We start from the raw sequence: 15,671 nt of genomic DNA on the forward strand, positions 1-15,671 counted from the left end.
AGTTGATTTCTGTTGAAGCAAGAAATTGTCTTAAGCTTCCGGTACATCATGCACAAAAGAACAAACACAAAAGAATGTGCACTAGGTTGACCAGGTGGAGGACTTTCCGATGCTTAAGTAAAATCTCTCTATAAACAACAATTTCAGTAAAAAAAAAAAAAAAGGAAAAAAAAAGTTTCCATCCCTCTTTAAGGGCTTACCTGAGTATTTATAACTATTGAATGTTGGCCATGGAGAGTCCCAATTAGGCAAGTCTCCTTGTGCTGATAGGAGTAGTAGTATAGTAGATATTATACATGAAGTGTGAATAGGGGAGATATCCCAGTTATATGAGTTCCTCATATCCCGCGTGCTCCGTGAGGTCTCCTTCCTTCCAAGGAGGGTTTGGAGTCCTTATAGGTATCTTTTCCTGATTAGGATGGATTTGATCATCGCTTGGGGATTACGTGTTGGATTAAGAATATATCATTGTCCTAGATCAACAATTCAATTACTGACCCAACTCTGTTGAGTGCCTGATGGCTGGCCACTTCTCTGGCATATAGTTGTGGTTATAGTCCAATCGTTCAGACGTAGCACAGATATTGTTTTGCTTGGACCTTCAATCGTAGTTCGAATATGGCATAGTTGTTCGTGCATATCGACCCTCATGCGTGGGCGCAATTTAGCTACTCAATAACTAGTCCAATTATGGGCGTGGGTTGATCGTGTCACATTTGACTAGATGGTAGGCCCCGATTAGGAATGTGTCTCTGCCGCACCCAGATCGATCAACTTGCCATGTGCCAATACTTACTACGCCTGATCTGGCCTCGTCCTACTAAGTTCATGTGGTGTGCAACCACACGTGAGTAAAAAATATTACCATAACAATTTTCAAATTGATCCAATAAAGTGAATCGATGTAGATATACAGACCGGATTGGAATTGAAATCAACAGGGCCAATTTGGACTTGATTCTTTAACCTTTATGGGGGGATAGTCATTAATGTTTCGGTAGAGGTGACTAACACCCCCTGATGGGTTATGACTTATGATCTAGTGCTTAATGTTTTCCCTCCTAAATTTAGGAAATTATTAATTTTTTTTTCTTTCTTAGTGGTGGAAGAGTGATCACTAATCATTCACGTTGTAGTATATGAACTAATGAGAGAGCCGCATAGGGGTTGACACAGTCGGTTGGTCCTTTTTTTTTTATCTTTCGAAAGTATGAATACTACCCCTAGTGTATATCTACCACACAGCAGGTGTGAAAATACCCCACTGCCTTGCATTGAAGGTATTCTTACAAACCCTCCCATTGACCCGCATGCTGATGTTCCACCTATCTAGTTGTCCGCCCAATAGGGTCTCAATTACTATTCGATTTTGATGCCACCGTGTCATTCTAATCCCCAAACACTCGAACCAATACAAATAATCGCAATTTGGAATTATCCCCCAAGCAATAATGACGGACGATAAGAAGAAGAAGCCCTTTGGTTTCTTCTGACCAGAGGCCAGAGGGCAATCGATTCCGGAAGGGAGACAGATTGACTAAAGTGGGGAGGGGGAGGGGGGAATACAACCTAATGGGGTTGCAGAGGTCCTTTCTAGATTTCTTTCTCGATTTTAAAGCCATTTTTTTTTATCTGTCCACTGATGAGGTTTTGATTGATTTTGGTATCTGTTTCTTGTTCTTATTTATTTGATTTTGTTGCAGTGATTTGAGGTATTTCCTTCCTGGATTCGATGTTTCTATGCGAAAATCTTCGCTTTGATTGTGGTTTTTCGAATAAATGCTACTCAATATATCTATAGTAGTTTGGTTCCGTCAGATTTTCGCTTGCATGGGGTAAGTATTCGATTTCCATTTTTAGATCCACAAATCCCTGATGATTTAGTGAATTATTTCTTTTTGTTTAATCACCGTCTCTTATGGTATTTATACTATTCTTGGCATGGAATCTTGTTTTTGTTTTCTTTTAAGGGGAAAAAACTGTAGATCTTATTGGCCCCTTCTAGTTTAATTCATTGCTTGGCGTTGAAGATCGTATACCAGCGGTCAAGAACTTTGCTTGGCCATCGCAAAAGGAACCCATTTTGGAGTTTTAGTTGCTGTTGATTCGAATGTAGAGTTGTTTTTCGATGGATTCGTACCATTCGTTGCTGCGGTTTATTGTGATATACCCCGCTGTGTTTATTGATGGAGATATTTAGGAAAAAGTATTGGACGCTTTTTTTTTAGTGTAAGAGATAAAAATCTGATCCTCCCCGCCCTGCTTTCGTTCTTTTACCAGCTTCTACAGATTGTTTGAATCATTCTATCTGCCTTTTCATTTGATTTTGCAACTATTGTGGTTCTCACGGTTCTTCACTTTTTGTTTATACAAATTGTTTTTGCTATTAATACTAGAAGCCAAAAAAATAAGTCTCACTATATTAGTGGTCCCTGTAATGTAAGTTATTGTGTGGTGGAAAATTATATGGTTAACATGATCCATTGACTGTTATAATGGACTATGGAGAGCATTGGTATGGTTTGGAATTTTTTTGGGAGCCTGTTTTATAATTATTCTTCATATCATCTGGAAAATATGGATATACCTGTTCTGTTATGTCTATTAAACAATGATGAGCATAGCTTACATATGGATATTGTGATGGTTCGGTGTTTATAAAATTAGGATAGACTGCATAAACGAGTATTAGTAAATGTAGGAAATAAGATAGTCTGCTGGGATATGCAACTTATTCATAGAAAACCATTAGAAAGCTCCAGTTAGAAACATTTGCAGTTTGAAGGCAGTATCTTAGTTTACAGAGGTTGAAGGCTTTAAGTATTGGGTAAGATTTTAATCGACAAGGATGTCGATTGAAGCCCAAAGGAGTAAGAAACATTTGAAGACTTGTGTGGGAGTTTCCTTTTTGTACCATGATAGTCTTGGGCATGGTTTAAAGTATCTCCGATACCGATACGATACCCTCTGATACGTATCTTAAATTTAGTCGATCGATACGATACACACCGATACGATATATGAAATTTTTAAAATCCTTTCGTATATATATATATCCTACGATACATACCGATATGCATTAATACACTATCGATACGTATTGATACTCTATGAAAAATATAAAATTGAGGTGAAATATACGTTTCGGTATATATCGGTACATATCGGTGAGTATTTGTATGTATCAATCGGTACGTATCGATGAGTATCAGTACGTATTGGTGAGTATCAGTATGTATCGGTGAGTATTGGTACGTATTGGTATGTACCGATACAGTGCGCTATGGTCATATAATGGCCAAGATGGGTATTTTTTCAGAAAATACGATTTTTTGAAGGGTTTTTGTTCTAAAGTTGCTACCAGCCATATTTCTCTCTAACTAAAGTAGAAATCAAGGTTGGGAATAAGGATTTTACAGTTATGGGACAACTACAAACCTTGAATTCTTAGTGTGATACCCTCAATTTAGTGTTTATGCATAATACATGTTATCAATAGCTTTTTTTTAAAAAAATTTTACGCAAAAGTGTTTAAAAAGGTGTTTTTTATCCATTTATGTGCGTATCTTTAGCGTATCTTAGCTTATCTCTGATACGATATGATACCTTTCGATACGTATCTTAATTTTGGTCGACCGATACGATGACCGATACCGATACTTTAATCCTTGGTCTTGGGTCATGATGGTTCTTTTGATTAAGGCAGAAGCTCTATGTTAAGGGTGTGTTACAAGGTTGTCCTGCCCAGTTTTGGTTCAGGTTGCAGGTCAATTTGCCTTCCTAAACCTTAACTCAGAACACTGGTGTCTAAGTAATTATAGTTGGTTTGTAAAGTAAGAACTTATTTTGGTGAATGGTGATTGGATGATCATTGTGATGTGGATCCAGGTTCCGAAACCGAAATTGGATCGCTTATGGCCCCACAAGAATAATAGATAGTTCAAACTGAGAGTTTGGGTGGCAAATCCGTAATATCCAAAACAAATAGGTCTTTAGAAGTAAGTACATAGCAACTGGGGTAGTTTTGGAATTAAAACTTTAAAATAAGGGATTATTCTAGAAATTTAAGGAAAGTTGGATAAATATAACTAAAGCTCAGTCAAAGGGGGGTTTTATGTAATTATGGCAGTCTGTCCATACTTGAATATAGAGCACTAGCCTTCTTCAACCTTTAGCATTCACGATAAAACTCAGAACTAGCGGAGACCTAGGCTGGTTTCGATTGAGAGAAGTCACCCAACTCTGCTTTGCTCACCTTGAAACTTCCCACGAAGGTGGGAATCTCTATGGGCTCTCGTTTTCAACCGATGGATATCTCGAATCATCAACCAAAGGAGATTGATTACTGCTGCAAATTGAACCTGGCGGAACTGTGGAACCAGATCTGAAATTCTGGTCAGATCTTCTGGTGGTGACCAAACCTTGTCTTGAATCTGTGTATGGTGATTCATTTCTATTGCAGGAATGATTTCCAGAAATCTTAAGCTGATCTCTTGGGTATTTGTAGAGATCGTTCTCCAATACTAGAGCTGGAAGTACCGCCCAGAACAGAGTATTCTCAGGTATGGGGAATAAACAACAAAGAAATAGGGAAAAGGATTAGAGAAAAGAAGAAGATAAGAAAGGGAAAAGAAGAGAAGAAAAAGAAATTCAGAGGGGTTAGAGAGGTAAGCGTCTCTCATAGCAACTATGGTTTCAAAACCAAATAAATCATTCATTCCATCCCTCCAATTTGTCAATAATGGACTAAACAACGATATATAAAGACTCAAAAAACCTACCTTTCTAATCTGAAATGGAATTAAACTTGCATCTAAATCTAAAAAAAAAAAAAAAAAAAATCTCATTGAAATAAGAATACTACCAAACTAAGTTCTAGCTCTAAAAAGGATAGAAGAAAGGAATCAAATCAAAAGATATTTTAAGCCTAACACCCAACTAAATCGCTTTTTTGAACGAATCAAAATAAACCCTAACTAAACTATGAGATAGTGGTAAGTAAGGGGTCGAACCCACAGAGAACTAAATGCTAAATTTACTATGATTGAGATGGATATTGTTTTGAAAAATTAAATTTGTAAAATTCAAAATTCAAATTAAAACTAAGTGAGCTAATTAACAAAGATGTGAATTAATGAGAAGAAACCATCCTTAGGTTTTGAATCCGTTTTGGTATTATTATCTAATCTTTGGCTTATACTTCTTTAATGAAACTACAAGTTCCAATGCAACCACAAAAATATAATCTCAGGCTACCCTAAGTATAACCTATCCCGTCAAGCACTATCTTCTATTGTTTTCACTTAGCACGCTTAGTTTGATTGGTTGAAGACTATTGTTAGTGTTTGTCAAAAATCAACATAAAATATCATTGTTTGAATAGAATAAGTGAAACACATGGACAAATATTATAAACTAATTTAACTATTTAAAATCATCCACAAGGGGAGGGGCCTTTAACATCAAAAAATCTAGTATGCATTACAACCAGAAATCAAATAATAATAAATCAAAACTTCATCTAAACCTAAGGATAGGGGTGTCAATTTCAGGCCCGTATTGGTAGGCCCGACTGAGCTTGACAAGTTTATAGCCCAACCTGGATTGGCCCAATTATTAAACGTGTCAGGCCTAAGCCCGACCCATTTATATATAGGTAGTACACGGTGCAAGGGGTAAACCCGATGTGCTTCCCAATCAGCCTGACCTGTTTACAAGCCCGACTCAGACCGACACGTTTAGCCCGACCATTTATATAGGCATTTTGATTTTTTTAGGAAATAATAGGGTATATATTGATATTTTTATAAATTATTGACTATAATTAAGTGTAATATCTTTTCAAAATTGTTGAGGATTTAACAAAATAAATTAAAGTATCTTAAATCTAAGAAAAGTAAAGACCGTTTAAGGCTTTATTGGCACATTACCCCGTTTAAGGCCCGATAATAGCCCGATTAGAAGAAGCCCGATTAAAGCCCAGAACTCGATCGAGCCCGACACAACACCGACCAAGACCGACTCATTCCTTAAATAGGTAGGTCATGGTCTAAGGACATAGGCTTGCTAGGCGCGACCGAGACCGACCCGACCCGATCGAGATAGGCCTGGTCCGACCGAGACCGGCCTGGCCCGACCAATTGACATCCTTACCTAAGGATAGAAGGGGGACTTAGCTGCTCATGGTGCGAATGAACGAAGGGCAGCAACGATGGTGTTCTTCCATTGAGACTCGAACACAGGTGAAGGGGTTTAACAGCGATGCAACACGATGTGAGGGTGGTGATGGAACCTTGGTGTGATGGCAATGATCTCTGCGCAATGCTGTCCAGGAAATTCCGTCCAGAAGAAGGGAGACCATGGAAAAGGAGAACTAGAGCTGCCAAAATTGAAGGAGTTGCTGGAAAATAGATGGAGATTATATAGATAGAGTACGTGTGAAGGGGGAGAGGGAAGCATCATAGCAATTCTAGGAGGAGGAATTTTTGCGGGTGAGAGATCAGAACCGTGGGTAGGAGGAGAGAGAGAGAGAGAGAGAGAGAGAGAGAGAGACCCCAAAAACGTTCAAAAGAGGGAGAGAGATATAGGGGAGAAAAAGAAGGGAGGTGTAGGAGGTGGAAGAGAGTTGTCCAAGAGAGAAGGAAAAGAGAAATCGTGAGAGATTAGTAAATAGAGGGAGAATGGTGCGTGTGTGAGATGTGAGCAAGAAGGAGAGAGAACGTGAGGAGAGACTGAGAGTGGGAGATATTATGGGGGAGAGAAATTAGGAGAGGTGGATTCGGTGAGAGAGAGAGAGATAGAGATGGTACCCGTGGGAGTGAGAGGAAATAGGGAGAGGGATTTTATGGGCTGTTTAGGACAAAGAGGAATCCTATTCTAATTTAGACAAGGAGAGAGAAAAAGATGAGAGAAAGTAGGAAAAGGGGAGAAGGATGAGAGAAAGTAGGAGAGGGAGAAAAAGAGGTGTATTGCATGGGATGTGTGGGACGGAGCAAGAGAAAAGAGGGGGATTAGGAAAGAGAGAACGTGGGATTCTTTTTCCTTAATTTTTTTTTCTTTCCTTCTCTATTGAAAAACCGATTCTACCCTTAATCCTTTGCCCTTGCTTCTAGACTTAACCATCTCCATCCATTTAGCATCAACCCGATGCATATCTCTTAAAAACCCTGCAATCATAGAAAATCACAATATTTAGTCAAATTAATCATGAAAATCTAATTAAAATTAACAATTAAATAATCATTTCATTAATAATTATGACCCGATCACTGGCACATGTATTAGGAAGCGTGTAGTTCTGAGTTTGACTCTTCTTACCTCCTTGGGGCCACTCACACGGGGGTGTTTAGTGCTCTTCACTGCTTTCAGTGAAAGTTGAATGGTTCTCATTCAATCCTGGTATGATTCAGCCCATGCAGTTGTGGGGTCAGTATGGGCTTGCGGGACTAGTCAAGCCGAAGGCCAGGATACCCGCCGTTAGCCAGAAAAGAAGTATGCATCATATTTTGATCATCAAGAGGCTCATGAAAAATTCAGAGTTTGCAAGAAAGATCTCTATATGGTCTTTTATTGACCTAGAAAAATCCTATGAAAAAGTCACTAGAGAGTTAATCTGGCATATATTAGAGAATAAATGGGTGTCGAGTAAATATGTGGATATAATAAAAGATATGTATGAGGGCGTGGTGACTAGTGTGAGAACTATGAGAAGTTAAGGTAGTGATTTCCCAATTACAATTGGGTAACCATCAAGGATCAACTTTAAGCCTTTAGTTGTTTCCGTTTCTCATATATGAATTTAACCAAGAACATTCAAGATGAGGTTCTTTGGCATATGCTTTTTGCTAATGATATTATTTAAGTGGATGAGGCTAAAACATGGATTAACGCTAAATTAGAGCTATAGAGATCGAGCTTAGAATCAAGAGGTTTTAAGATTAGTAGAATGAAGATGGAATATGTGGTTTGTAACTTTAGTTACACTAAGACGAATAATGAAATGGTGAAAATTAAGGAGAGAGACCGCAAAGTGATTATTTTAGATATATCTATGATCGACCATAAATAAAGAGGGTGATGTAGAGAATGATATTTGATAGAGATTTAAAGTGGGATGGATGAAGTGTAGAGATGTGTCTGGAGTATTGTGATCGATGTATTCCTTTAAAGCTTAAAGGAAAATTCTATAGGACAATCATTCGACTGGCTATGACATTTGGGTTGGAATGCTAGGTAGATAAGGAGCATTATATAGATAAACTGTTTGCAGTATAGATGAGGATGTTGAGATGTATGTGCGACAAAACTAGGAAGGATAAAGTAAGGAATGATCATATTATAGGCTTATAACTGATTTGGGAGTTGCCATGATAAGTTTTGAGGAACTTCTTTGAGGTGGTATGGCCATGTTCAATGAAGGCCTTGTGATGCACCAGTAAACAGGAGAGATCTGAGTCAGACTGAAGGAACTAAAAGAGCTAGAGGTAGGCCTACAATTACAATAGGAGAAGCAGGGAGAAAAAACATGCATAGTTTAGGTCTTTTTTCAAGTATGACTTCAAATAGAACTGATTGGGGGGCAAGGATCCATGTAGCCAACCCCATATAGGTGGGATTTTACTGAGTTGTATTGCTATGTTCCTTCTTTTTTATTATTATCGTTATTATGGAATGACTTGGCGTCCAGGCGGTTTGCCTGGGGCCTAGGTGACGGTTCGCCTTATTGCATTACTTGTTGCCTTGTGTTTTGACACTTATTTATGCCAAATATCATTTAAGATATTATTCATAAATAAGCAAATAACCCCTATTTGAATCCAATAAAAATAGTTTAAAAATCAATTTCTAACAGGATAGAAAGTCAACCCTCTAGTCTAAGAACAAAAACTGGATTTTGGTTGTAGTGGCGATTTTCAACTTTTAAATGCTAGGGTTTTACTCAGTTATGAAAATTTTATAAATCCTATCATGTTAAAACATTGTTAAAAACTAAAAGTTCGGTAAAATAATATTTTTTTTTGATATCCATAAAATTATTTTCATTCAGATGATTTTAATAGCATTCGTGCACTTTAAAATAAGTTTGATCAAAGCATAACTTTGTCATTACAACTCAGATTTAAGTAATCTTAGATTTGTTGGAAAGCTAGTTTCTCATGTAAGAATAAAATCATTTGACCAGTCAATTTTATTATAAAACAAGAGCATTTCTCTAAATATTGATTTTTTATGATTTGATGTGGCTACATGTTACTTTTTAATGACTTGATGTGGCTTAATGTTGATTTTTTATGATACAAGGTATATGTAGCTTACCAAATAATATTAAAAAATAGGAAAAATAACAAATACACTTGGTCTCCTTATTCGCCTTAAGGCGGGCGCCTTCTCGCCTAAGCACTTAGACAGCCTTCCAACGCATTGGTTTGCCTTGGCACCGTGATAGCTATGATGCAATATGGTTCTTCTGATTGTTGAAATTCAGTGGCTAGGTTAAATGCATGAGACTTTCGCTTACTTATATCTGGGTACCGATTTCTTGTATCTTCAAGCATTGGTTACTGCTGCTTTTCTATGTAGCTCATAGAGTAATTCCAACTGGTGACATTTCTCTGATCATGGTTAAAAATAAATTGCTCTTTGAAATTTGGCCTTCATCAAAAGGACATTATGTTGTCAAACCTCATCAACTCTTTGTTGCTCTTGTAAATGAATGCAGGCATTCATGTTAGTTGGTCGCTGGATAAAAATTGTTGAAGATAATGACAATTGAAATTGGAGAAAATTGAAAGAACATGACAAATTATTTCTTCTGTTTGACTGTAGATATTGGTCTCGGTAGTTCTGTGCAGAAAATATGGGTATTTTAAGGTTGGTACTAATCGTTTATGTGGTTAAAACCTGATTTGTAACAGAGCAGAGGTTGTCTTGGATGTTGTACTAAACCTGCACCAATTATTGCTGTGGACGAACCATCAAAGGGACTGAGAATTCAAGGCCAGACAGTGAAAAACCCCAGCATTTCAGAAGATTTCTGGAGCACCAGCACATTTGAAATGGACAATAGTGCAGTACAGTCTCAGAGAAGCATCTCGTCGATCATCACGTCAGACCAGACTCTTGATCCCCATGGTGGATCTTCCATCTCGTCCAACCCTCCTGAATTTATGAATCGTGGCAAGTTTTATTTTATCTGCTACTCTGATTATCATACATTACTCAAAGCCTGGTCAGATAGCTCCAGTGATCTAATTAAGACATTTTTGAATGGTTATGTTTTGCAGGTCTTCTTCTCTGGAATCAAACTAGGCAACAGTGGATTGGACATAGAAGGCCTGAGAATCGGACACAGCAAATCCAAGAACCCAGATTAAGGTTCTAGCTTCACTTTTTCTGTTAATTATGGTTATTTCCCTTTCTCATAGTCCGTCTTCACTTCTCAACCAGCAATCAATTTGTGGCTAGTCAGATCCAATAACGGACATTTTCCCCCCCACGGCCCCCCCCCCCTAATGACAACAACAATAACAATAACAACCACATGAATCAGGAATCCCAAAATGAATGAGAATATATAATTGAAATCCCTCCACTAGTTCAGTAAGGGCATTGAATTCCCTGAGACCTATGATCCCCTACCAACACCCTCCCTAGCTGGCTTGTTCACCATTACAAAGGTTCCAGGTGAATACGCAATTCATCCGAGAAGTCTACTGAATGTGTCTAATGGCATGATCAAATTGCTAGGGATCCTCTACATTGTTCGTTGCGATAGCTCATACATGAAATACAATATTAGTGGCCGTAATCTTGCATGTGGCGCTCATTCCTGTAGAAATCATGATCCCACTGGAATTGCTTCCTTAAAATGATTACTAAGTTGACCTCTAAATTAGTTCAGCTTTAGTATTGGTGATATTGTGTCTTTATCTTTTGTCAGCACTCATTGTCTCTGGATGCTTAAAACATTCTGGCCTTGCAGTTGGAATGCTACTTATGACAGTTTACTAGGGACCAACAAGCCCTTCCCCCAGCCCATACCTCTTGCTGTAAGTCTGCTGCTTCCCCTGGCATTTGTTTCATTGCATTTTCAATTGTTTTGACTTTCAACACTTTCAACAGACTGCTTAATGTTACTCTCCAAATTGCAGGAAATGGTAGATTTTCTTGTGGACATATGGGAGCAAGAGGGCATGTTTGACTGATACTGAGAAAGGTGGGCTACATCTACAAGTTTTCTGGAGATAAAGAGTACAGCACCACCACTGTAACTATCCGGGCTTTTGGTGTCATGGAAAAAACCGATGGCTTTCACATTAACTGTTAAATTATCGGCATCATGCTACTCTGCACACAACCTTTCAGTTTGCAGGTCCTTGTGAAAATGTCACTCCACTGAATCAATCTGTAACATTATAAGAGGGAAGCTGATCGGGTAACCTGTCACCAATTTTTCTGGTTGATTAAGATACCCTTAAAATTGTCTTCAATTATAAATGGCTTCTTCTATCAAATTGGAATAGAAATATATCCCTTTTTCCATTTCAATTTCAGCTCGTTCATTCTTTTGGTTTGAACCTTTTTTTTCTCCCTTATCTTACGGTGTCCTTGTCCTCATTGGTTGATCAGTTTTTTTTTTTTTTAATTTTTTTCTTATCTTCGGGTATCCTTGTCCATGTTGGTTGATCAGCAGCAAATGTTGCTTATACTAAAAGCCAGTGTGGCTATTGTTCAACTCTGCTAAATGTTAGTTTTATTCGTTAAGAGGCTTAAGGATGCTTGGGACCTTAATCTATGCTGATTAATATAAAGAAGAATAGAAAATTATAGAAGGGGTTTTCCTGTTTGTATTTCACAAAAAAAGAAAAAAATTCTTGTTTGTAATCTTATTTTGTGGCCTTTTTGGTATAACACATATTTTCTTTCAATGATGATAAATCATTTCATATGTAATTTTATTTTGTTGCCTTTTGGTATAACACATTTTTTTTTTTCAATGATGGTAAATTTTGTCATTTCACATGTGTACTATAAAAAGGTGTAAAGATAATAATAATGTAATGATAAGTCAATTTTAATTGTCAAAATCTTTGTAGATAAGAATTGGTGATTCCAAACTCAGGAGTGAGTTTTCATAATTAAATAGATCTAAGAAGTCCCTATCATTGTAGTTAAATATTATACGTTTTGGTATATTGATGGTTGACACCTTCTTGACCATGTATCAATGCATTTGCTTTATATTGTTATCCGTAAACGAAAGGGATGAAAGACATGAAAAATAAGAAATACACTATTCATATATGGTGAATATCATGAGAGATACCTGATTAAGATTGAACATAATTCAAAATTTTTGAGTTCGGGTGGCATGCTCTATAAATAATTTATAAATTAATTGGAAAATAATATTATTATTTATAAATAATTGTATTTTAGAATATTTCAAAATGATTTTGTGTCTAATTAGATGGACTAGGAGGGAGACAATCATTATATCTATGCCATGGTTCATCATGATACTGTTAAAAAGGGGATTAAAATGCTTTTGCATCCAATCAGTGTTCTCCTTCTCTCTCTGCTCTTTCTATATTCTGAGTTAGGGTTTGAACCCTAGTGAGAATAGAGTGATTATCCGTTGCCTATTTCTCATGTAAGAGTTGCTCTAGGCATAGAAACAGCAGAAACAAAATCAAATGGCCATAAGTAATCTGAAGTTTTCCATTGTAGACTATCATGCAACTTTATGCCCCCTTGTAATAGTTTAAATCCCCTAATGCTACATGAGGTGAGATTAGTGGATTCAAATTTTTAATTTGGCACCCCCTTCAACCAGAAAATAGAGAACAAAGATCAACAAATGGAGATGATAGGTCAGGAGTCGGGACATAGATGGATGGTTCCCAATGCAAGAGATTTTGTCAAAAAAAGAAGTTATGAACAGTCAACAGCACAGAGCCAACGTGGGGCAACGATGTCGTGTGACAACGTGGCCGGATCACACATGAGCAAATGAGACACTGAAAATCTCTCGATTACTCCAGAGTTTCCAACTCCCAACTTCTCACTCTTCCCAGAAGCTCTTGGATACTTCTCCCACTCACCTCTTAAGAACTCTATTTACGCTTCTTCTTCTTTCTCTCTCTCTCTCTCTCTCTCTCTCTCTCTAGCTGTTATAGTTCTATTTTTACTAAAGAAGAAAGCAAATTAAGGAGAAAAAATGGTTATGGCTGGTCTGACTTTGAAGAATTTGCAGCAGAGGGTATCTTATTCTTATTTGTTGAATCCACAGATTGGTAACAGAGGGGTGGCTGCGCTACAACAGCAGCGTTGGGCCTCTGGATTACTAAGGAGTCTATCAACTGCAACGTCTGAAATGGTATCCAATGAGAAATCATCCCAAGGCCAAGAAGTCCCGGTCACCGAAGGAAGTAGCAAGAAATTCAAGCTCTTCCCTTCCAGACCCAGAAGGCCTCTATGGAGGAACGACAACCATGATCTCACTCCCTTCTCTCGTCATGGTATGCGTCTATTTATTCTACCCTCTCTCATAGAAACAAAGTAATGGATTATGTTTGTCTCGAATTCTTAACCCGTTTCAAAAATCAAATTCATTTGCTCTCACATATTTTGGAGGTAATCCAATTTTTTTCTTTTTTCTTTTTATTCTATGGTGGTAGCATAGGGGTAAGGTGGGTCGAAAACGGATCAGCTGATCGTACGATCACCTGGTCATACGAGTCAGCATCTAACCCTTGTTTTTTTTTTTTTTTTTTTTTTTTTTTTTTTTTTTTTTTTTTTTTTTTTTTTTTTTTTTTTTTTTTTTTTTTTCAAATATACCTTTTTTTTTATCTTCTTTATCACAAAATGGGACTGGTGTTGAATGCTGATTCGTACAATTAGGTGATTAGGTGATCGTATGAGCGGTGGATCCTATTTTAGGTCAACCCAAACTTACAAAGTTTGTGTACTATCATCTTCTTGAGTGAGTAAGCAGTGTGAAATTTGGGGTTTTACGTGATTTGAGTGTTCTTGAGAAAAATCTCTATTTGTAATTTTTTTTTTTCTAATATAGTGATTCATCTTTCCTCTTTGTCTGAAGACGTAGTACACCACATCTGTATCAATTTCGTTAAATTCGTTAAATTTATTCGTTAAATCTTTTATTGTGGAAATCTGTGTATATTTTTTTTCGTATTTATTGATGTTTTGTTCTAACAAATTGGTTGGCCCAAATTGGTTCATCTGTGTCAATTTTTTTAGAGTTGTTCCCGTCGAGGCTGGGGAATGCACTAGTACAGGCAAAAGAGAGACTGAACAGGTTAATAGAGAAGTTGTCACCTTCTCGCCTCATAGGAAGACTGAAGAAGGACGATGAAGCCTACAAATTGCGATACGAAGTGCCAGGGCTGGCCAAGGAGGACTTGAAAATCACCATTGTTGATGGGTTCTTGACAATCGTTGGAGAGCGAAAGGAAGAAGAAGATGAAGAGGATTGGTCGCCCACAAGTTACGGGTTTTACAATGCTATCCTTCTCTTGCCTGATGATGCCAAGGTCGATGAAATTGTGGCTGAAATGAAAGATGGTGTGCTAATCATTATCATACCCAGAGCAGAGAAGCCAAGGAAGGAAGTGAAAGAAGTGAAAATTCAGTAATTGCCTTACTTTGTGTGGTGGTGCTCAATCTTAAGGGGTTGGTATACCTTAAATATGTAGTGGTTCTTGTTTTTTTTTTCCTTTTGATATTGAGTCACTAGAAGCCTGATTGTGTGATGATGAGCTGCAATGGACTATAAACATATTGGTCTCTGTACATACGTCCCACTCCCCCTGAAATAATAAGCTTCAAAGACACTGTGTAGGCATTGAGGGAGGTAGACTCTTTAGTTCTACATTGAATGTGGGAAGTGTTAGAGGGGATAGATTTTTCAGTTTGATATTAATTAAGGCTGTATTTGGTCGATGTCAAAAGAAAAGAAAAGCAAATCGTACAAAATTTGGCTGTGTTTGGTAGCCAAGAGAAGACAAGAGAAGAAAAGAAAAGAAAAGAATTTGGCTGTCTTGAATCAAGAGAATATCTTTTGTTAATTTCTTGGTTTTATAAGTTCTCTTTGTGCTTAGTATGTCTTGAATCAAGAAAAGATTTTTTTTTTTTAAATTTTAAAATTCATCTGTATAATGGTGAATTTTTTTTTTTATTACCAAAAGAAAACTCTTGTCAAAAACACAAGAATACAGAAAAATTTCTTTTCTTTTCTTCACTTCTAATGGTAGTCAAATGTGCATAAATTTTTTTTATTTTCTAATCATTTCTTTTCTATTCTTTTCTTTTTTTCTTGTTTTTTATATTCTTTTTTCTTTTCATTTCTTTTCTTCTCTTAGGTATCAAATACAACCTAAAAGATTGGGTTAGTTGATATTTTACACTCTTACTATGATTATGATGTGTTTTAAAATGATGAAGTGTTCATCTTAAAATAGATAATATCATGACTTGACATGGTATTTGCAATTGGGTTTGGGCGTTGGAGAGGTTAGTGAAGTTCTCAACCATTGACATATATGGCCTTTTTTTTTTTTTTTTTTGCTAACGATTGATATCCAGGCCTTCGGCTTGACTAGTTTCGTGGGTCCATACTGACCACACAACCGCATAGATCGGATCATACC

At 37.0% G+C, this 15,671-nt stretch overlaps 2 protein-coding genes and 1 long non-coding RNA gene across 3 annotated transcripts; all 3 read left to right on the plus strand.

The window, feature by feature from the left end:
• Nucleotides 1-1,706: 1,706 nt before the first annotated feature.
• On the plus strand, nt 1,707-11,547 carry LOC122068972 (the record flags this gene model as incomplete). The annotated part of the gene is made up of 5 exons (XM_042632882.1): nt 1,707-1,835; nt 9,915-10,176; nt 10,284-10,374; nt 10,940-11,048; nt 11,151-11,547. Coding segments are annotated over 5 exons (645 nt in total), but the record flags the coding sequence as incomplete, so codon positions are not given.
• LOC122068988 lies at nt 3,569-4,596 on the plus strand. The gene is made up of 2 exons (XR_006137310.1): nt 3,569-4,395; nt 4,508-4,596. It is a non-coding gene; the product is annotated as an uncharacterized LOC122068988 (long non-coding RNA).
• Nucleotides 11,548-11,680: 133 nt separating the features above from the next.
• Nucleotides 11,681-14,866, plus strand: LOC122068987 (26.5 kDa heat shock protein, mitochondrial). The gene is made up of 2 exons (XM_042632908.1): nt 11,681-13,520; nt 14,263-14,866. Exons 1-2 carry the CDS (start codon nt 13,220-13,222, stop codon nt 14,655-14,657), a joined length of 696 nt encoding a protein of 231 aa, XP_042488842.1. The 5' UTR covers nt 11,681-13,219; the 3' UTR covers nt 14,658-14,866.
• Nucleotides 14,867-15,671: the final 805 nt, after the last annotated feature.

This window comes from Macadamia integrifolia, unplaced genomic scaffold (genome assembly GCF_013358625.1).
Source record: "Macadamia integrifolia cultivar HAES 741 unplaced genomic scaffold, SCU_Mint_v3 scaffold512, whole genome shotgun sequence".
Classification (NCBI taxonomy): Eukaryota; Viridiplantae; Streptophyta; class Magnoliopsida; order Proteales; family Proteaceae; genus Macadamia; species Macadamia integrifolia.

Bases quoted from the DNA above. Each gene is read 5' to 3' on its own strand.
- LOC122068987 (XM_042632908.1), top strand. From the start codon at position 13,220: ATGGTTATGGCTGGTCTGACTTTGAAGAATTTGCAGCAGAGGGTATCT. The intron at 13,521-14,262 runs GTATGCGTCTAT...CAATTTTTTTAG, and splicing joins CACTCCCTTCTCTCGTCATG to AGTTGTTCCCGTCGAGGCTG.